The 22,593-nt window shown below is 38.2% G+C and overlaps 1 protein-coding gene across 4 annotated transcripts in view; it reads left to right on the forward strand.

Annotated features, from left to right (window-relative positions):
- The window catches only part of pde1a (phosphodiesterase 1A, calmodulin-dependent), a 648,403-nt gene that overhangs the window by 504,876 nt on the left and 120,934 nt on the right, over positions 1–22,593 (forward strand). For all 4 annotated transcript variants that reach the window (XM_073047065.1, XM_073047064.1, XM_073047066.1 and 1 more), the window contains 3 exons: positions 3,662–3,728; positions 3,808–3,924; positions 9,637–9,777. In XM_073047065.1, the coding sequence (XP_072903166.1) occupies positions 3,662–3,728; positions 3,808–3,924; positions 9,637–9,777 (325 nt within the window). The remainder of the gene's footprint in view (positions 1–3,661; positions 3,729–3,807; positions 3,925–9,636; positions 9,778–22,593) is intronic.

Below are 22,593 nucleotides of genomic sequence, written 5' to 3' on the forward strand. Positions count from 1 at the left end.
ACTACTTAACTGGTAAAGGTAAATATAATTGTTCTTAAGTTTGCAAAGCATTTCATAGATATCAAAATATAAAGGAGTAAAGAGCTATTCAGCTTATCCTGAGCTCTAAAATATTAAAATATTCAGTCATATGGCCTTGTAAGGATATATTTCAAGGTTGAGTTGTTCTCTGATCTTGGCAATCCATTTGTAAATGTTTCATCACCATACGAGGAGACATCATTAATGCCCTGTTCACCTGCGACGAGACCCTCTCCCTATGTCACAATTGAGTTTCTGTAATGACGCCCAATCAACTGATTGAGAAGTATAACAGGTGGTCCCCATTTTTCGAACATTCGCTTTACGACAGATCACTGCTACGAAAGACCTACATTAGTACCTGTTTTTGCTAACTAAAGAGGATTTACGCTTTTACGATGCCCACTTTTTACGTGTGTTTACCCCGAGAAAGACTGCCATGACTGTGAAGCCTTGTGCGGGCAGTTGTATGCGCATGCGTGTACGTGCCGATTTTTTTTCTCCAAATCGACTTTGGCTCGCTGTCTTCCCCACTCTGATAAGTGAAACTACACCGTACATACAATATTTCTACTTTATATAGGCTGTATATTTATCATGTCATTCCTGCTTTTACTATATGTTCGTGTTATTTTAGGCTTTATGTGTTATTTGATTTGATTTGGTAGGTTATTTTTTGGGTCTGGGAACGCTCAGAAATTTTTCCCATTAAATTAATGGTAATTGCTTCTTCGCTTTACGACATTTCGGCTTACAAACGGTTTCATAGGAATGCTCTACCTTCGAATAGCGGCGGAAGCCTGTAAAGGCCAAGCATTCGGAGGACACACCATAAGTGAACACCACACTTACGATGTCTCCTCATTTGGTGATGTAACGTTAGCAAATGGATTGCTAAGATCGGACAACAACTCAACCCAACCATCAACCAGTTGAGCTACACAGTTATTTCCAATATCAAAAGTGTTCTCCACAGCCAAGACTTTCCCCACTTTAAATAAAGTTGAAATCTGAACTTCCGAAATAATTTTTTAAAATTTTCAGCTCCTCAAAATATAGAAAAATTAAAGTCATCAGCTTTGCTGATTTTTTTTCAATCAGCAAGTGGAAAGCACAATTTCTTGGTCAGTCACTGCTGACAAAGAGCAACGAAGGGGGCTTGGTTAGGTTGGGCATGGTAGTGAATGGATGAAAAGTCAGGTGGGAATTCAGGCCAGGCTGAATCAGCTTTGACCAGTGTAGATTCAAATATGTCCAGATTTGGCAAATTTGCTTTTGTGCAGGGAGATTAAAATATATTTGGTGAAGATAAAAAAGTACTGAAGTATATAGAGGATCTGGACCTGAAGTGACTTGAAATATTGTACTGATGTAGAAGTGCAATATAAATGTAAGTAATTATTACAGAAACATTAATGACTTTCCTTTCTGTGCAGCCTGAAGGGCCTACTGGGTATTTCCAGTCCTTTCTGTTTTTTATTCAAATATTTACATTTCAATGTCACTTTCCTTTTTAGGATCAACCAAATGTTCATGTAGAGAACCGGTGATGCACAGAAAATATCTTGGAAATATTTATCTTAATTTTAAATATTGAACTAAACGTTGGATCAAGTCTTGAGAGAAATGAGAAAAATAAACTTTATTCAGCATCTGGTCTGTCATTTTGGAAATGCAATAACTCTGTTGAGTTGCAGTGAGGCCTGATCACCAACTGAAATTAATCAAGGGCTAAGTCTCTCGGGCAAAATTTTACTTCAGCATTTATAGAGGCTGTTGTAAAGCATCATAGCTTTAAATATTATAAATATTCTTCCCAGTACCAGGGCAGTTTTGTTATGATGGGAGACTGGAGATGTTAGGTCTTTTCTCCCCAGAAAGGAAGAGCCTGTGGGGAAGGGAGTTATAATTGAACTACGCATATAAAATTATATTGGGCATAGATTGTATTGACTGCAGGAATCCTTTCTCCAGGACATAGGTAGATAAAATTGGAGCTCATATATTTAGGGTAAAGAGGAAGAGATGCAGAGGGGAGATGAGAAAGAAGTTCTTCATCCAGAGAATGGCACCAGTCTAGAAAACACTAACTGACAAAGAGTGATTAAAGCTGGGTTGGTGACAGCTCTTTAGGAATGTCTGAATGAACTCTACAATCACTTTGGCAAAGAGGATTATGGAACAAGTGCAGGACGATGGGGTTAATATGGAAGGATGCTCACTAGTCACCATGAATGATTTGTGCTGAATAGCCTGGTTCCATGCTGAATGATTCTATAGCTACTAAGTTTCCAAATAGCTTTTTTCTGAAAGATAAATAACGCCCCTGTTGTAACAACTAGAATTCTGTCCCGTTAGAGTCAAGCCACCAGCCATTTACAAGATTTGCTTCTTCCGTTTACAATTAAATGTTTAGTAATAATGTTTTTCAGACTGCAAACAATACTGACAAAGCTGGCATTTAGAGTTCAATCCTAACTGTCCTTGAGATGAAGGATTATTGAAGACTGTGTGGTAATAGTGCTCTTGGGTAGGAAATTACAGTGTTAAGATTCTGTAACCAGCAAAGAATTTGTTAAATGTATTTCCAAGACAATGTGTAGCATGTGATATGGAGGGGAACTTGCTGGTGGCAGGCAATCAGAATTGCTTTTTCAGAATTTGCAATGAAAGTTTCTATGAGGCTGAAAATTACCACAGACCCATATTTGAATAGTATACCCACAGGAGGGAAAACCATTGTGAGTGCAGAACAGACAATGTGATGCTATTTGTGTCTGCTTAATTTAGAGGATTTAAAAAGGAAGTAAATTTAGTCAAGTGAATGAGGATAAACCCCATGGAGATTATATGCAATACAATTTTGTAAACATATATCTCCAAAGTACATATGAGCTGATTATCGTTCCTTTGAGTTTAGAAGATCATTGTGGTGTGAAGGAAATTGCTCTCATCTACTTAAGTGCAGGTCAGGGTTGCTTATTTAGATCACAAAACCTTAAGACAGAGGAGCAGAATTAGGCCATTTACTGCATCACCTGATCACCATCAGCACAACTAATATAAACACTCGCCCTTCTCAATTACTGAGCAAATTGGGAACCCCAAATAGATTAGAATAGAATAGAATGTTAAAAGTTGTCATGCCAAAACTTGGCAAAAGCAAAAGCACATTCAAAAAATATCTAAAGTCTGGAGAAAAATAAGAATATACTTTAGATTTAGCATTGAATGTGTTTGTGTGTGAAGCACTTGTTGGTCCCATATTTAAATTAAGATTTTAATTCTTGTACATAACCACAGATGATGCAATGGCATCATTTCCCTCAAAGTTACCCACTGCAATTCCACATGGTTTAGAATTTGCCAATTTGTCATATGGTGCAAGAGCCACTGCTAGCCACACCAAACCCAACAGATTTTATGCTAGATATTGAAAATGCTTTATTTTCTTTTACTCAGAGTTCTTGGGTGAAACATATTTAAAGTAAATCTACAAATAATTGCATTGAGGGGAAGCTGCCAGACCAAGCTTCACATTATTCTTATTACAGCAATGAACTCAAAATTATAGATTCGTTAGGGATGCTGTTGAAATCCATAGTCAAAGTTTACACTTTTTTACTATTTTAAATTCAAGGATGTACCGAAGGACATCAAACATGATAGGACTGACTTATCCAGCAGCAGTGATATCTGCTTTAAAGGTGCGTAGCAGAGTAATTTTAAAACTGTTGATGATGTTGGCGAATGTGACTAAATTTGCTCTCTCTTCTCTTTCTACAGGACGTTGATAAATGGTCATTTAACGTGTTTGCCCTTAATGATGCCAGTGGAGACCATGCATTGAAGTTCATGGTGCACGAGCTGTTCACCCGATATGACCTTATCAATCGTTTCAGGGTCAGATAATTTTAACGTTTAAAATGGTTTACAAAATCACATTAAATCTACCATGTTTAATGCAAATATATGTGAATATCAATAAACAAAGAATTTTATAATATATAATCAGTTTATCTTAAAGAATATCTATCTAAAAGTAATCTATTCATTCAGCTGTGATTAGATAGCAGATATACACAATGATGAAAAATCCCTTCATCAACATATAAAACCCTCTAACTAAACAATTAAAACTCTCACCAAAAGCATTCATTAGATAAAGTAGAATATAGTTTGTGTTTGGATTTGTTTTCTACGGATTTTTCCTCATGTGTTACGCAGTTTTCTTTTTTGGCTGCATTGAACTTGGTAAAAGTTTAGTGCAGACAGACACTGTAGCACTTATTTAGTTCAAAGTTCAAAGTACATATATGGCACCATATACAACCCTGTGATTTATTTTCTTACTGGCATACTCAATAAATTCAATAACCATAATAGAATCAGTGAAATACTGCACCAACTACAACCCATGAATAAAAGACAACAAGCTGTGGAAATAAGAAAGAAAGAAATAATAACCAAACAATAACTATCGAGAACATAAGATGAAATGTCCTTGAAGGTGAATCCATGGGAACATTTCAGTGATGGGGCAAGTGAAGATGAGTGAAGTTATCCCATTTGGTTGAAGAGCCTGCTGGTTGAGGGATAGTAACTGATCCAGAACCTGGTGGTGTGAGTCTTGAAGCTCCTGTACCTTCTTCCCAATGACAGCAGCGAGAAGAGAACATGACTTGAGTGGTCAAACAACGGGCTGAGAGAGTCACAGTGCAAGGCAACAAATCCAAAATATTGAGCATATTCACCGAAATAGAAGGAAACTGCTCTGCAGTGTTTCAAGGTCAGCCATTGCTAAAATTTAAAATTAGATGTCTCAGGACAGAGGCTGCCACATTGAAACCGCAAATGCACATTTCTCTCAACACTCTGTGCACTCTAAACTGAAAGAGATTCTAGTTATTAGGACTAAAGTGAAGCATTATTGACTGGTGAGCAACCTAGACTATTTATTGATTATGGTAGGGCTGAACAACTACATAAGAGGCATGATTTCTCACTTGTTAAATCACTGCACTAAATGGAAGGTCTATACATTTACTGGTGCCTTTAGCCTGCACTTCTAGTGGGTTATTATATTTGCCTGTGAGAGGGTAAAGAATCATATTTCTGTTCTTCAAATCTTTGGACCAACCACTCTAGAACCACACATGGAAATTCAAGCTGGTGTTCAGAACCCAGGCCCACACCAGTAACACAAACACATTGTCAATTAAATGAACTGCTATATTAATTATTTTAAAAATCCTTCAGATTTGAAATGAGTTTTAATGAAAGCAAACAATTAACTTAGGAAGTTCCAACCTTCCAAACTTTCAGCAACAGATCAAGGATTAAGTTTTTTTTTGCCTTAGATTTCAATTAACAAGCATAGTGCTGTGGTTTATTTAAACAGAAAGCAATTCTTGTAGCATTGTTCATTCATTCGTGCTTCATATTGTATAACTCAGAGTTGTGACTGAAAGTTCCAATCATTTTTATAGATGTACAGTGCAGAACAGGCCCCAGGCCCTTACCCCACTTAGAGACATGCTGCCCAACAATCCCCCAATTTACGGGACAATCACGTGACAATTTACAATGACCAATTAACCTACCAACTGATATGCCTTTGGACTGGGGTAGAAAACGGAGCACCCGGAGGAAACCCACACGATCACATGGAGAACATACGAACTCCTTAAATGCAGTGGCAGGAATTGAATTTGGGTCACTGGTTCCATAAGGTATTGAGCTAACCACTGTGCTATTGTACTGCTACTATGCAATCTTGCCTATTACGCAATGTATTTTATACCTTCTGGATATTCCCATAGTACTTCACAATCAATAATCTAACTCTTTGAGATGAAAAACCTAGGTATAAATAATACCTAGAGCTAGGATCTCCCTATGAATTTTTAAGTGAAAGATTTATCAAGGAGGTTATTTGGCCCACTCCATCCATGCCATCCACTGAGTCCCAGGTAAATGAACCTCATTTACTAATCCTTGGCCTGTGCCTTAGTGATTGCTGTGCTCAGTCACGTAAATCTGAAAGATTATGAGAATCTCTGTTACCACCATCCAAATGCCAACCATCCCTCTCAGCAAAGAAAAAAGAAATACTCCAAAACCCTTCCTCCTTAGCTTAAACCTAAGTCCTCCATTAATCAGCACCTCTGCCACAAGAACAAATGATTTATCTCCTTCATGATTTTTTACACCCCTATGAGATCTCCCATCTAGGACCTTGTCAAATATCTTACCAAATTCCACATAGACTACATCAACTCACTCCCATCATCTTGATATACATATAGTTATATTTTTGGAAAAAAAGTCAGTCAGAAAGGATTTCTCACAAATAAACCCACGCTGACTATCCTTGAAAATCCTTTCCCCTTCTAAGTGTAGGTTGAACCTGTCCTTCAGAATGTTTTCCAGTAACCTCCTTACCACTGACATGACTCACAATCTTCTAATTAACTGCTTGAAGAAAACAAAAATCACAATTGCCACAACTTCTTGTTTGGCTTCATTCCTTTGGATTAGCTTGAACATCACCCTATTCCTAATAGTACCTCTTCTTCAGAATGCACATTAAAATGTATGTATTCAAAATATTCACTATGGTTTGTTCTTTCTCATGTTCAATTTCTTATAAACCTTTTTTAATTTAAGTCATCTAATTCCGATGTTGAAGTTATGTGTTAGATCACGAGGTGCAATTAAAATTTGCTGAAATAAACCTGTAAAACTTGAACCACTGAAATAAGGAGACACTTTGTAGATGAGGATCTATGTGTTGTATAAAGATAAATATCAATGGTGTTGTGGATAGTGTAGAAGACTAGCAATCGTGTAGAAGACAGTGTGGTATAGATCAGTTGTAGTTATGAGCAGAGAAGTGGTAGATGGAGTTTAACCCAGCCAGATGTGAAGTGTTTCACCTTGGTAGGTCAATTGTAAACGGACAGTAGAGATCCTGAACAGTGTTGATAAGCTGAGGGATTTGGGGGTCCAAGTTCATAGCTCCCTGGAAGTGATAGGCTGGTTAAAAAGGCATATAGCATGCTTTGTTTAGTGGTTAAGATATTGCGTTCAAGAATCAGGGAATTATGTTGCAGCTTCATAAAACTCTTGTTAGGCTGCATCTGGAGTATTGCATGCAGTTCTGGTTGCTCCATTATAGGAAGGATGCTAAGGCCTTGGAGAGGCTGACCAGGATTAGAGAGTATGTGCTATAATGAGACTTTGGACAAATCTGGAGTAGCAGAGGCTAAGGGGAGATCTGATAGAGATTTATAAGATAATGGGAGGCATAGATAGAATAGGCAAGGAGTATCTTTTTCCTAGGGTTGAAATGTCTAATACCACAGGGCATGCATTTAAGGTGGGGGGGGGGGTAATTTCAAAGGAGATGTGAGGAGTAAAATTTTTACACGGTTTGTGATGTGCGCCTGGAGTGATGGTAGAGGCAGAAATATTAGGGACTTTTAAGAGACATTTAGATAGGCACATGAATGTAAGGAAAATGGAAGGATAGGGATATTCTGTAAGCAGAAGGGACTAGTTTAGATGGCTATTTGATTACTAATTTAACTGGTTTGGCACATCATGTGGGTGTGAGCTGTAGGGCCTGCTCTTGTGTTGTAAGATTATGATGGATTTTTCTTTTTGCTGAAGACCCAGAATAACACATGCAGTAAAATAGAGTGAAGTAAGGTGAAAAACTAACATCACCATGGCAATTTCTCAAAGATGCCTAATACACATACAAAATTGCTAATAATAAACTGTCAAAGACTAATCAGTTATTAATTCTACACAACTAATTAAGTCTGACATGTCTTTTCCCAATAGAAATATACAATAGTCTACAGAATGTCAGATCTTTTGTAATGTTAATCCCTCTCTGAAGAGTAATTGTAAATTGGACAGCATAAGTTAATTGAAAATTTTAATTATATGGTATTTTAATTAACTATCACTGAGCATTTAGGGAAGTTCCTCAATAGTTATTGCCTCAATGACTATTGTCCAGCAGCACTTACATAAACTGTGATAAACTGCTTTGAGAGATTGGTGATGAAACATATCAACTCCTGATGAGAAGTGACTTGGATCTGATCTAATTTGCATGCCATCACAATAAGTCAACAGCAGATGCCATTTCGTTGGCTCTTCATTCAACCCTGGAACATCTGGATAGCAAAGATGCATGCATCAATTTGCTCTTCATTGACTACATTCTGACATTCAATATTACCATCCCCTCAATACCAATCAATAAGCTTTAAGACTTTGGCCTCAATACCTTCTTGCACAACTGGATCTCAATTCCCTCACTTGCAGACCACAGTCAGTTCAGATTGGCAACAACATTCTTCCACAATCTCCATCAGTACAGTTATCATTTTAGAGAATCCGCTCTCGTCCTGCACATAAGTCCCATTACAAAGAAAGCACAGCAACACTTCTACTTTGTAAATGTTGGCAAAGATTTGGCATGTCATCTAATCTTTTGGCAAACTTCTATAGGTGTGAGGTGGAGAGTATATTGACTGGTTGCATAATGGCCTGGTACAGAAACACCAATGTCCTTGAATGGAAAGTCCTACAGAAAGTAGTGTTATGGCCCACCATTGAGTACATCTACACAGAGCATTGTCACAGGAAAGCAGCATCCAACATCAAGGATCCCCACCATCCAGACCATGCTCTTCTCTTGCTGCTGCCATCAGGAAGGTGATACAAGAGCCTCAGGACTCATATCACATCATTCAGGAACAATTACCATCCCTCAACCGTCAGGCTTTTGCACCAGAGGGCACTCAACCACACTCTACCCGTCACAGAACTGTTCTCACAACCTATCGAATTATTTTCTCATGTTCTCAATATTTATAACTTGTTTTATTTTCTTTTTAATTTGCAAAGTTGTCTTTTGCACATTGGTTGTTTGTCCTGTTGGGTGTGGTTTTTCATTGCTTCTATTGTGTTTCTTGTACTGTATTTACTGTGATTGCCTGTAAGATCTATTAAGATGAGAAATAGCTTCTTCCTCAGGCTATAAGACTACTAAACAACCTGCCACCACCCAGGTTTCATCACGTATGAAGTGCCAGTAGCGTTCTACTGTTTACTTTTTAACTTGTATCATATATGTACCTCATTAATTGTTAATTTATTAGTGGCAATATTACTTTATGTATTATGTTTGTCAGTTTTATATACTGTGTTGTGCACCTTGGTTCAGAGGTACATCATTTTGATTGGCGTGTACCGATGAATGACAATAAACTGAAGTTGAAAATGAATCTCAGTGTTGTATATGGAGGCATACTATGTAAGTATTTTGATAATAAGTTTACTTTGTACTTTGAACTTTGAACTGTCAACATACGTGGAGATTAACTATATTTCCTAGCTAACGTATGTATTACTTGTGTAAGTTGCTTTATAGGCATTGAATGTAAGCATGTATTAGAATGACCAAACAATGAATCTTGAACAGGTTATGTTAACAGTTCTGTTTTGATATTTTAATAATTTTAACAATATTTCAAGTTTGTGATTGATAGCTTTCTACCACTCCTAATCTCAAGTATTTTTTTATACATATAGATCCCTGTATCTTCACTAATGTCTTTTGTTGAAGCCCTGGAGGCAGGTTACAGCAAGTACAAGAATCCTTACCATAACTTAATCCATGCAGCGGATGTGGCCCAAACTGTGCATTATCTAATGCTCCATACTGGCATTATGGTAAGAGATCAACAGTATGGATTTATTCTCTTCTGCCCGCAGTGTATATTTAAGTTTGTGCTTGATATTTGAAGGGTCTGAGAAACAGTTTTGTCTAATTTGTTCTTGGAAGGAAGCCAATGTAAAAGCTTTCACATTGCAGACTATTTTTGCTTTGGCATTGAAACACAACTGTTCTAGGGAGGTTGGCATCAGAAGCAACAGAAGCAAATGCCCAGTTATCATTGCTTTTTTTTTTGATTAGCATGCTGAGTAAAAGTGAAAATACTGTCAAATAGTTATGTTCCAAGAGGAAACACTACCTGAATGTAAAAATTGCAATTTCACCATGGCATCTGTCTAAAGCTGTTTGAAACATCTGAAAATTGTTATTGTAGACCAATTAAATGCAAATCACTTTATAGTTATACCCAACATAATGAATAAAACATTATACAGAATACTTATTACATACATGATAGCAATGAATTCATACATTGTTACAACTTTTTAAAATATTATTTATTTATTAAATTTTAGAGATTACGAAGAATAAATGTGGCGATAAAATAGTGAGAAAAATTATATTAACCCTCCCCCTCCCCTTAACTCTCCCCCCCTTAACCCTTATCTAAAAAAAGAAAAAAAGAAAGAAAAGAAAGATTGCCTGGATATCGGAGGATCCCCACATGCTCCATGGAGTTCAAAATAATTTTGATATTTATTTTCACTTTCCCCAATTACTATAATTTTATCTTCAAAGGACCTATGTATCTAATCCTATCTTTTGTAAGTATGGGGACCAAATTTTCAAAAATATATTATATTCATTTCTTAGATTATACGTAATTTTTTCAAGTGGAATACAACTATGTATTTCATTATTCCAACCATCCATAGTTAAATTTAAATCAGATTTCCAAGTAACTGCGATAACTTTTTTGGCTACTGCCAAAGCAATTTTTATAAATTTTTTCTGATACATATTCAATTTAAATTTCGTTATTGTCCCTTCAATGTCTCCTAATAAAAATAATAATGGACTATGTGGGAGTTGTACTCCAATAATTTGTTCCAATAAAAGTCTTAAATTAATCCAAAATGGTTGAATTTTAAAACAAGACCAAGTAGAATGTAAAAAAGTACCAATTTCTTGTTTACATCAAAAACATTGGTCAGACATATTTGAATTTAATCTATCTATTTTCTGTGGTGTTATATATAATTGATGTAAAAAATTATATTGTATTAATCTAAGTCGAACATTTATTGTATTTCTCATACTATCAGAACATAATCTTGACCAGTTTTTTCCATCAATTTTAACATTCAAATCAGATTCCCATTTTTGTCTTGATTTATGAATTCCTAATTTAATTGTCTGCTTTTGAATCAAATTATACATACAAGATGTAAATTTTTTAATTTTTCCTTTCTGAATTAATATTTCTATTTCACTAGGTTTTGGCATCAACATTGTTTGTCCCAGTTTTTCTCGTAAATAGGCTTTTAATTGAAAATAACAGAAAAGAGTGTTATTTGATATTTTATATTTATTTTTTAATTGATCAAACGACATCAATATACCTCCTTCAAAACAGTCACCTATATATTTAATCCCCTTTTGAAACCAATTATGTAAAAGTTTATTATCCATTGTAAAAGGAATAAGCCTATTTTGAATTAAAGTCCTTTTTGCTAATAAAGATTTCTTTATCTCATCGTCCATATTTAACTTATTCCATAAATCAATCAAATGTCTTAATATAGGAGATTCTTTTTTTTCCCGTATCCATTTGGATTCCCATTTATATATAAAATCTTCTGGTATATTTTCTCCTATCTTATCTAATTCTATTCTAATCCATGCCGGTTTTTCTTCATCAAAAAAAGACGCAATAAATCTAAGTTGATTTGCTTTATAATAATTCTTAAAGTCTGGAAGTTGTAACCCTCCTAAATCAAATTTACATGTCAATTTTTCCAATGATATTCTTGACATCTTTCCTTTCCAAAGAAATTTCCTTACATATTTATTCAGTTCTTGAAAAAACTTCTGAGGTAATTGTATTGGTAAAGTTTGAAATAAATATTGCAATCTAGGAAATATATTCATTTTTACAACATTAACTCTACCTATTAATGTTATTGGTAACATCATCCATTTATCAAGATCCTCTTTTATTTTTTTTAATTCATTGTTACAACTTTGATCCCTTATTTAACCACTGAATAGTCTTGGACAGAAGAATTCCTGGCTTTTGAAATATCAAAGTTAGATACTTGATGCAGTTTCCCAACTCACATGATTCTTCAGATATCTGGATACCCCAACCCAAAATTTTACATTACTGTGCTAATTACAGAGTATATTTCTGTTGGCTGCTTCAATTCCCTCCTTCATTGCATAATTGCATAATAAACTCTTACACATCCCTAATGGAAGAACAAAATATACAGCTGAGAGAGGCACCGTTTACAAGTACTATAATTAAGGCTACTAACAATGCTGAGGCCAAAGGGTTTGAGGCTCTTAAAAAGGATTGAGTTACATCGTTTTTGCTACATTCGGTGTAAATCAGAAAAAAATAATAACATTGAAACCAAAATGTGCCTCTAATGGAATGCATCTGTGTCCTAAATATAAGATAATCATATTTATATAAGATTATATAACCATATTAATCATAAAATGAGGAAAATGATTGCAATGATTTATTGACAAGCAAGACAGATTACAAGGATTTATAAGAGAAAATATCACTACATTGGTACATGTATGTTTATTTTAAACAGGAATAACTTCTGAAAGAAATTAGGCTCTTTAAGTTGCAATATTTCTCAATTTAACTTGGTGGAGGTTCATTGTTTGATTAACGCTAATAATAAATATCTTTCCATACCAATAGAGAGCCTTGTGAATGGTGCAAATGTAAGATCAGCTGCTAAATCATGAAAGGGATCAATTCAGAAATAGACCCTTATCGCATTCTGTACTGTATTAGAAACAATATTACGTATCTTGATGGTCTTATTCTCAGAACTTCTACAATTTTTCCTTGTGTTCAAAGTTATAGCACCTCGGTGTTTGAGTGTAAAATGGAATTTACGAACATTACTTCCAAGTTCAGGAAGGGAGCAGCTGTGGGAGGATGACCAATGGATATATGATGCATGGCACAGGATCTAAGGCTGCTGGTGCATCTGGAGGGATATAGCATTTTTAGGTCGCACGCTCTGATCCGCAACATACATCAAGTCACACAGGGTCTTGGAGTATATTTCTGGCATCAGTCTCCATTACTGAGTCTCTGTCTGGCTGGGTATGAGGGCTCCTGGAGATACTGGCAATGCACACAAAACGCTGGAGGAACTCATCAGGCCAGGGAACATTTATGGAAAAGAGTACAGTCGATGTTTTGGGCCGAGACTGGAAAAAAAGAGATGAAGAGTCGGGGTTAGAAGGTGGGGGGGGGTGGGGGTGGGGGTGAGGGGAAGGAGAAACACAAGGTGATAGGTGAAACCGGGAGGGGGGAGTAAAGAGCTGGGAAGTTGATTGGTGAAAGAGATTTAGAGCTGGAGAAGGGGGAATCTGCTGGGAGAGGTCAGAGGGTCATGGAAAAAAGAAAAGGGGGAGGAGCACCAGAGGGAGCTGATGGACAGGTAAGAAGATAAGGTGAGAGAGGGAAAAAGGAATTGGAAATGGTGAAGGGTGGGGGCATTACCAGAAGTTTGAGAAATTGATGTTGATGTTTATGCCATCAAGTTGGAGGATGCCCAGATGGAATATAAAGTGTTGCTCCTCCAACCTGAGTGTGGCCTCATTGCAGCAGCAAAGGAGGCCATGGACTGACATGTCGGAATGGGAATGGGAAGTGGAATTAAAATGGGTGGCCACTGTTTGATTCTGCTTTTATCCCATGGATGGAGCATAGGTGTTTGGTGAAGTGGTCACCCAATCTATGCTGGGTGTCACCAACATATAGGAGGCCGCACCAGGAGCACCAGATACAGTAGATAACCCCAACATACTTACAGGTGAAGTGTTGCCTCACCTGGAAGGACTGTACAGGATTAGCATTTTGCACCTTCACCATGACACATTCAAATCATGCTTCCCTTTGTAGCTTCCTTAATTATGTTTCAGGTTAGAACTTCATTTGTCGATTACTTGCCAGATACTGTCCCCTAGCACGGGCATTGAACAGTCCAATCAGCATTAATATTAACTGAATGCTGCAATCATTAGAATTAACTTGTAGAATGGTTAGCGTGTTAGTATGTGTTAATCACACGTTCCGTACCCATTTTGGGGACTTGTCAATGTAAGTTTCCAGTAGGATCTATAAAGTTGCAGTAACAAAATTGCATGAGTAACTATCTTCAGGCATTTAAAGGTCCATGGTAAAGTCACTCAAGATATTGAGTCTAATGTGAATGTGTAAATGACTTGAAACCAAAACAAATATTGTAGTTCACTAGCTGGCAGTGATTATTACAAAATTAGTCCATGCTCAAAAGCAGTCTTGTTTTCCTTAATGCATGAGCATTTTCAATGGAAGACAAAATAAACCATGTTCAACTATGAGAAATAATTAGCCAATTAAATTGAAGAACCGACATAGATGCCATTCCACTTTGTTACTGTACAAGTTTGTACACGCATAGAGGCATTGGCATCTATCCAATGGGTACACGTGTGTACAAATGCCCAACATCCAATATGGCATTAATTCTCCTTGTAAAGCTCAGTATTCAAGATGAGAAACCATTGAAGGATACTCCTCCTGCCAACTAATCCTTCTTCTCAAATCCTGCCTTTCCCTCAGTACACACTCTTCCAATTTCCAAGCACTTGATAGTACAAGTTTGCACTTCTCTTGGGTCACCTGCCTTCTCCTCAACCAGGAGTTGCATCATTCACCAGCCACATTTCAGCAGAGGGATAAGATATTGTTTATAGATCTAATTTGGAATGTATATTCTCAGTGGCACTATGTTAATAACAGCTGTATACCAGTTCATCAATGCAAATATCTAATTAGCCAATCATGTGGCAGCTACCCAATGCATAAAAGCATGCAGACTTGGCCACATAGTTCAGTATTTGTTCAGACCAAACTTTAGAATGGGGAAGAAATTTGTTCAAAATAATTTTGTCAATGGAATGATTGTCGTGCCAGACAGGGTGGTTTGAGTATCTCTGAAACTGTTGAACTCCTGGGATCTTCATGCACAACAATCTCTAGAGTTTACAGAAAATGGTGCAAAAAACAAAATAAAAATCCAGTGGGCAACAGTTCTGTGGGGAAAAAATGCCTTGTTAATGAAAGAGGTCAGAGGAGAATGGACAAATTGGTTCAAACTGACAGGAAGGCGACAGTAACTCAAATAACTACATGTTACAGAAGTGGAGTATGGAAGAGCATCTCTGAACACACAACACATCTAAACTCAAAGTGAATGGGCTACAGCAGCAGAAGCACACAAATATACTTCATTACTACTTTATCAAGTACAGGAAGTACCTAATAAAATGGCCACCGAGTGTAATCTGCACAGGCTTTTATTTTTGTTCTTTGGCAACGTGAACATTATTAGTGGCAACAGAGTTATGCAACTGTTGGTCAGTGGGGAACATGATTGTGGTTTCAGAGAAAGAATTTGGATGAGTTGTTTGTGGACGGACCTGGCAGAAAAGAGGAACAAACACAAACTGCTGGAGGAACATCTGTTACTCTCCAGTCCTTTGGAACCTCGTCAATTGCTGGTGAAGTCCTACCTTCTCTTTAATTATCCTCTTTTTCTGAATATTAGTACAAAATACCTTAGGATATTCCCTGATCCTGCATATCAAGGACATTTCATGGCCTCTATTGGCCTTACTAATCACCTGCTTGAGAACTTCCCTGCTATATTTATATTCACAAGGGTCCAGTCTGATTTTAGTTTCATAAATCTTAGGTATGCTTTCCTTTCCTTTCTACTCAAGTCAAGTGTATTGTCATTTAACTATATACATGTATATAGGGTATATAACCATATAATGTATATAGAAAGGAGAAAACGCTTCTCCGAACCAGGGTGTAAAGCACAGAAGTACACATGATGCACGTAACACATGATAACTTGTGATTGGAGGCATTCAAACCTGCTAACCAAGAAAATTGCAAGAGGCCTATGTACGATCTCTACAAAGCCATCTCACTGATAGAATGACAATTGCCAGCTAAACTTGAATCAATGGAGGATGCTCAACAGTTGTGGCAAGGCTTGAAAACTAGCACGTCTTGTAAAGTTAAATCAAGCAATGTAGGTGACAACCGGGCTTTGCTTCCAGGTATGCTCTAATACCTTCCATGAGGAACCATCACGAACTCCCACAGCCCCCAATGATCCTGTGATTTCAGTCTCTGAGGCTGACATACAAGTAGCCTTCAGGAAGATGAGTGCACAAAAGGCATCTGGTCCAGAAGGGGTACCTTGACAAGTACTAAAGGCCTGTGCTGAGCAATTGACTGGAGTGTTCACTGAGAGCGTTAAGCTCTTGCTTTGGCAGTCTAGGTATGCACCTGCTTCAAACAGGCTTCAATTGAATGTGGTAACCTGCCTCAATGACTATCGCCCACTGATGAAGTATTTTGAGAGGTTGGTAATAAAACATATCAACTCCTGCTGAGAAGCAACTTGGATCCACAGCAGATGCCATTTCATTGGCTCTTCACTCTACCCAAGAACATCTAGACAACAAAGATGCATACATCATGATGCTCTTTATTGACTACAGCTTGGCATTTAATACCATCATCCCCTCAAAACTGATCAATAAGCTCCAAGACCTTGAGCTCAATACCTCCTTGTGCAATTGGATCCTCAATGTCCTCACTTCCAGATCGCACTGCTGGCAACAACATCTCCTCCACAATATCCATCAGTGCAGGTGTGCCACAAGGCTGTCTGCTTAGTCCCCTGCTCTACTCACATAATGCCTATGAATGTATGGCTAAGCATAGCTCCAATGCCATATTCAAGTTGGCTGATGACAGCACTGTCTTAGGCTGAAACAAAGGTGGAGATGAATTAGCATGTAGAAATGAGATTGAAACTCTGGCTGAGTCTCTTATTCAATGTCAGCAAGATCAAGGAGCTGATTATTGACTTCAGTAAGAGGAAACCAGTGGTCCATGAGTCAAGTCCTCTTTGCAGTATCAGAGATGGAGAAGGTCAGCAACTTTAACTTCCTCAGCATTATTATTTTGGAGGAGGTGTCCTAGGCCCAGCACGCAAGTGCAGTTACGAAGAAAGCGTGGCAGCACTGCTACTTTCTTAGGAGTTTGCGAAAATTCAGCATGACATTTAAAACTTTGACAAACTTCTATAGATACCGTATGTAGTGGAGGGTACATTGACTGGCTGCATCACAGCCTGGTATGGAAACAGCAATGCCCTTAAATGAAAAGCCTACACTAAGTAGTGGATACAGCCCAGTCCATGAAGGGTAAAGCCCACACGGCCATTGAGCACAACGATATGGAACGTTTTCACAGGAAAACAGCATCCATCGTCAGGAACTCCCATCACCCAGTACATGTCCTCTTATTGTTGCTGCCGTCAGGAAGAAGACACTGAAGCCTCAAGACTCACACTGCCAGCTTTAAACCCAGTTGTTGAACGAAAGGGCATAATTTCACTCATCTTTACTTGCCCCGTCATTGAAATGTTCGCATAACCTATAGACTCACTTTCAAGTACTCTTCATTTCATGTGCTGATATTTATTGTTTATTTATTTATTTGTTTGTTTATTATTATTTCTTTCATTTTGTGTTTGCATAGATTGTTGTCTTTTGCACATTGGTGGAATGTCCAAGTTGGTGCAGTCTTTCATTAATTCTGTTTTGGTTATTATTCTGTTATGGATTTTTTGAGAATGCCCACAAGAAAATGGATCTCAGATTTCTATACAGTGAAATAGATGTACTTTGACAATAAAGTTACATTGAACTTTTTGAATTTAGATCTGAAGCCCTCCTTCCTAAACCATCTCCTTAACCATGTATTCAACTGCAATATGTATCTATTTCTCACCTCACTAGTATGTGTCATGGGTAGTAATCCTGAGATTATATTTCTGGAAGTCCTGCATTTTAACTTCCTGCCTAACTCCTTAAAAATTCCTTTGCAGGAGCTCATCCCAGCTCCTGCCTATGTCATTGGTACCAAAATGAAATAGGACCTCTGGCTACTCACTCTCCCCAGTCGGAATATCTTGTACCTGCCACAAATCATCCTTAACCTTGGCACCTGACAGGCAACAACCATCCTGCTGCTCAACTGCAGCCATCGAAATGCCTATTTGTGCAGCTTACTGCAGAGTTCTCTTTCAGTATTGCTCTGCCTGGCACAATGGATTACTGGAGATTAAAATCATTATGACTGGAGCTAGGATACCAGGCATTGCCTGGCATGATTTGCTGCCTGTGATGAAAACTAACTGTACCTTGTAAGGGCAAATCTTTCAGTTCTGTCAGAGACTAGAGTGGATGTGCTAGTGTGCCAATATAGACACCCAGCTCATACATCTCAGCATATGGAGATTGTAATCTTAGCAAAAGCACAAGCCCAAGGTGCTTGCTGGTCATGGACAAAAGAGAACGAAACTTGTCTTTCCTTTAACTGAGAGAGCCAACAAACTCTTTCATACGACAGAGGATAACACTCTGAGTTATATCTTTAGCATCAACCTTAAAGGAGCCAAATGTAAAAAAATTATTGCTGTGGTCAGTTTGACATCTACCGATAATGTGGCGTTCAGATTTTAGTGAAGCCAGATTGTTGTTTGTTCTTTTTTGAGGTTCAGGCAGAATAATTAGTTTTTGAGGACTCTTGGCAGATTGTCTCCTGCTGAAGAAATCCTTGCAGCTCCCCCCACTCTCTTCTAACTGCTTGACCTCTCTCTGTTCTTCCTGTATGTTTTCCTGATCATGTTCTTTTGCAAAGATATCGTCTGTTAATCCACCACTTTACAGAAGTTTGTACAGAGAACTTGAAGTCTGTAAAAAGGTACATTAAGTGGCTGCCTCAGTACACTTTGTACTCTTTAGCACTTGAGCCAGTCAAAAGAAAAGAACATCAGCTAATTATTCCACAGAACCTGATATCGGGTTTCAGCATGAAGTTTCCACAGCTCCTTTCCCCTCATGGATGATAACTGAGTTTTTCCAGCAGATTTGCTTTGTTGCACGATTGCACAGTTGTTATAAATTGTATTGGTGTGGGTGAAGTGAGAGTGAGGATCCCTCATTTGTGTGGGAGAGGACATCAAACTCAAAAATAGCAATGGTGCCATTAAAAAAGAGTGGACATCACAATCTGCTGAATTTGCATCTTTCCAGACAGCATTAGGCACGGGTGTCACATTCATCAGTATAACGTCTGGCATAATTTACCCCACAAATATACACAAACAGCTCTCTCAGTGCTCAGGCAAGAGGAACTATGGATTTTTCATCAGTATTTTTTCATAGCTGCTTCCATTTCAAATAACAAATAGCTTTTTGTGTCAAAGCTAATCAGGTCTTTTTTTGTAACAGCTTGTCCAAGTTGGGCTGTTGGGAAAGATGTTGTGACAACTTTTACAACAACTGTTCAGATCAAGACTGTCTGTCAATGAGGACTTTAGTCATCTGTTCTAAAAAGATAGAAATATTAAGCAGAACATTAATAAGTACATTGCTAAGTGTATAAGTATCTCTCAATAATACATTTTAGATACTGTTGGGGAGGGGGGAATGGTCTACCGAGAGGAAGCCGCAGTGAACCAGGTCTCCGGCACTGAGTCTGGATCAGAGAGGAGGGGGTAGAAGAGGATTGGGGTTTCCATTGTCAGAGGAGCAAACACGAAATTCTATGGACATGAAAGTGACATCCGAACCGTACGTTGCCTCCCAGGTGCCAGAGTCAGGGATGTCTTGGACTGCATCCACAACATTCTGAAGGGAAACAGCTGGAGATTGTGGTATATATTGTGGTACTGATGACATAGGCTGGAAAGGGGATGAAGTCCTGAAAAGAGAAGATAGGGAGTTAGGTAGAAAGCTGAAAAGCAGGATTGCAAGTGTAGATATCTCTGGATTGCTGCCTGTAGTAGGCAACAGTGAGGGTAACAATAGGATGATTTGGCAGATGAATGTGTGGCTGAGGAATTGGTGCAGAGGACAGGGTTTCAGATTTCTGAATTAAAGGGGGTAGAGGGGCTCTGTTAGTAAAAAATGAAATTAAATCATTAGAAGGAAGTGACATAGGGTCGGAAGGTGTTGAATTATAGTGCATAGAGCTAAGGAACTGCAAGGGTAAAAAGACCCTGATGGGAGTTGTATATAGATCCCTGAACAGTAGAAAGGATATGGTCTACAAGTTACAATGGGAGATAGAAATGGGAAATGGGTGCCAAAAGGACAATGTTACAATAGTCATGGGAGATTTCAATATGCAGGGTAGTTAAGAAAGCTTATGGGAGTTAGCTTTCATAAGTCGAGGGATAGAGTTTAAGAGTCATGAGGTAATGATGCAGCTCTATAAAACTCTGGTTAGGCCACACTTGGAGTACTGTGTCCAGTTCTGGTCACCTCACTGTAGGAAGGATGTGGAAGCATTGGAAAGGGTACAGAGGAGATTTACCAGGATACTGCTTGGTTTAGAGAGTATGCATTATGATCAGACATTAAGGGAGCTGGGGCTTTACTCTTTGGAGAGAAGGAAGATGAGAGGAGACATGATAGAGGTATACAAGATATTAAGAGGAATAGATAGAGTGAACAGCCGGCACCTCTTCCCCAGGGCACCACTGCTCAATACAAGAGGACATGGCTTTAAGGTAAGGGGTGGGAAGTTCAAGGGGGATATTAGAGGAAGGTTTTTTACTCAGAGAGTGGTTGGTGCGTGGAATGCACTGCCTGAGTCAGTGGTGGAGGCAGATACACTGGTGAAGTTTACGAGACTACTAGACAGGTATGGAGGGTTTAAGGGTCGGCACAACATTGTGGGCCGAAAGGCCTGTACTGTGCTGTACTATTCTATGTTCTATGTTCTATTGGAAAAATCAGGTTGGTGCTGAATCCAAGAGAGCAAATTTGAAAAATGCCAGTGAGATGGCTTTTGAGAGCAGCTTGTAGCTGAGCAATTTCCGATTGGGTGTTATGTACTGAACCAGGTTTGATTTGGGAGATTAAGGTAAAAGAATCCTTTGGAGGCAGTGATCATAATATGACAGAATTCATTCTGCAGTGTGATGCAGACTGTAAGGAAGGACAGGCAGATGATAGGGTAACGTTGAAGTCAGTGAGAAGAGTTGAAGTATAACAAAGTTATTAAATACAGGACTAGGGAAAGGAAATTTTGGACTGGGGACTGTGTAATGAAACAGATTTAATTAAGGAGTTAAAATGCATTGGAACCCTTAGAAGACAGTGATCATAATACGATAGATTTTGCACTGCAGCTTGAGAGGGAGAAGCTAAGATCAGATGTATCAGTATTGCAGTGAAGTAAATGGGGTTACAGAGGCACGAAAATGGAGCTGGCCAAAGCTGATTGGAAGGGGACACTAGTAGGGATGATGGCAGAACAGCAATGGCTGGAATTTATGGGAGCAATTCAGAAGGTGTAGGATAAATACATCCCAAAGATAAAGAAGTATCTTAAAGAGAGTATGAAGCAACCTCATGGGTGATGAGGAAAGTCAAAGACATAATAAGAGAAAGGACAAAGCAAATAATATAGCAAAAAGCAGTGGGAAGGTAGAGGAATGAGAAGCTTTTAAAGACCAGCAGAAGGCAACTAAAAAAAGTATTAAGAAGAAAAAAAGATGAAATATAAAGGTAAGCTAGCCAAAAATATAAAAGAGGATAACAAAACTTTTTTCAGATATATAAAGAGTAAAACAGAGGCGAGAATGGATATCAGACTGCTGGAAAATGACACAGAGGTCGTAATGGGGAACAAAGGAAAGGCAGTCAAGCTTACGAAGTATTTTGCATCAGTCCTCAGTGTGGAAGACACTGGCAGTAATCCAGAGATTTGAGATTGTTGGGGGTGGGGGGTGCAGAAGTGAGTGTATATGCAGAAGGTGCTTGAAAAACTGAAGGGTCTGAAGGTAGGTAAGTCACCTGGACCAGATGTTCTACACCCTACGGTCCTGAAAGAGGTGACTGAAGAGATTGTTGTGGCATTAGTACTGATCTCTCAAGAATCACTAGATTCTGGAATGCTTTCAGAGGACTGGAAAATTGTAAATGTCACTCCACTCTTTAAGAAGGGAGGAAGGCAAAAGTAAAGAAATTATAGGCCAGTTAGCCTGACTTCAGTGGTAGGGATGATGTTGGAATCCATTAGTAAGGATGAGATTCGGGTTACTTAAAGGCACAAAGTAAAATAGGCCAAAGTAAGCATGGTTTTATTAAGGGGGATCTTGCCTAACAAATCTATTCGTACTTTTTGAGGAAATAACAGGCTGAGTAGACAAAAGAGAGTCAGTGGATGTTATTTATGTGGATTTTCAGAAGGCCCTTCACAAAGAGCTATACATGAGGCTGCTTACCAAGATAAGAGCTCATGGTATTACAAGAAAGATATTGGCGTGAGTAGAAATTTGGCTGACTGGCAGGAGGCAAAGAATGGGAATAAAAAGGGCCTTTTCTGGTTTGCTGCCAGTGACCAGTAGTCTTCCACAATGGTCAGTGTTAGTATCGCTTCTTTTCATGTGATATGTCAACATTTTTGGATGACGGGTGGATTTGTTTGTGGCCAAGTTTGCAGACAATACAAAGATTGGTGGAGG

The sequence above is a fragment of the Hemitrygon akajei genome, chromosome 5, assembly GCF_048418815.1.
Source record: "Hemitrygon akajei chromosome 5, sHemAka1.3, whole genome shotgun sequence".
In the NCBI taxonomy this organism is placed as follows: domain Eukaryota; kingdom Metazoa; phylum Chordata; class Chondrichthyes; order Myliobatiformes; family Dasyatidae; genus Hemitrygon; species Hemitrygon akajei.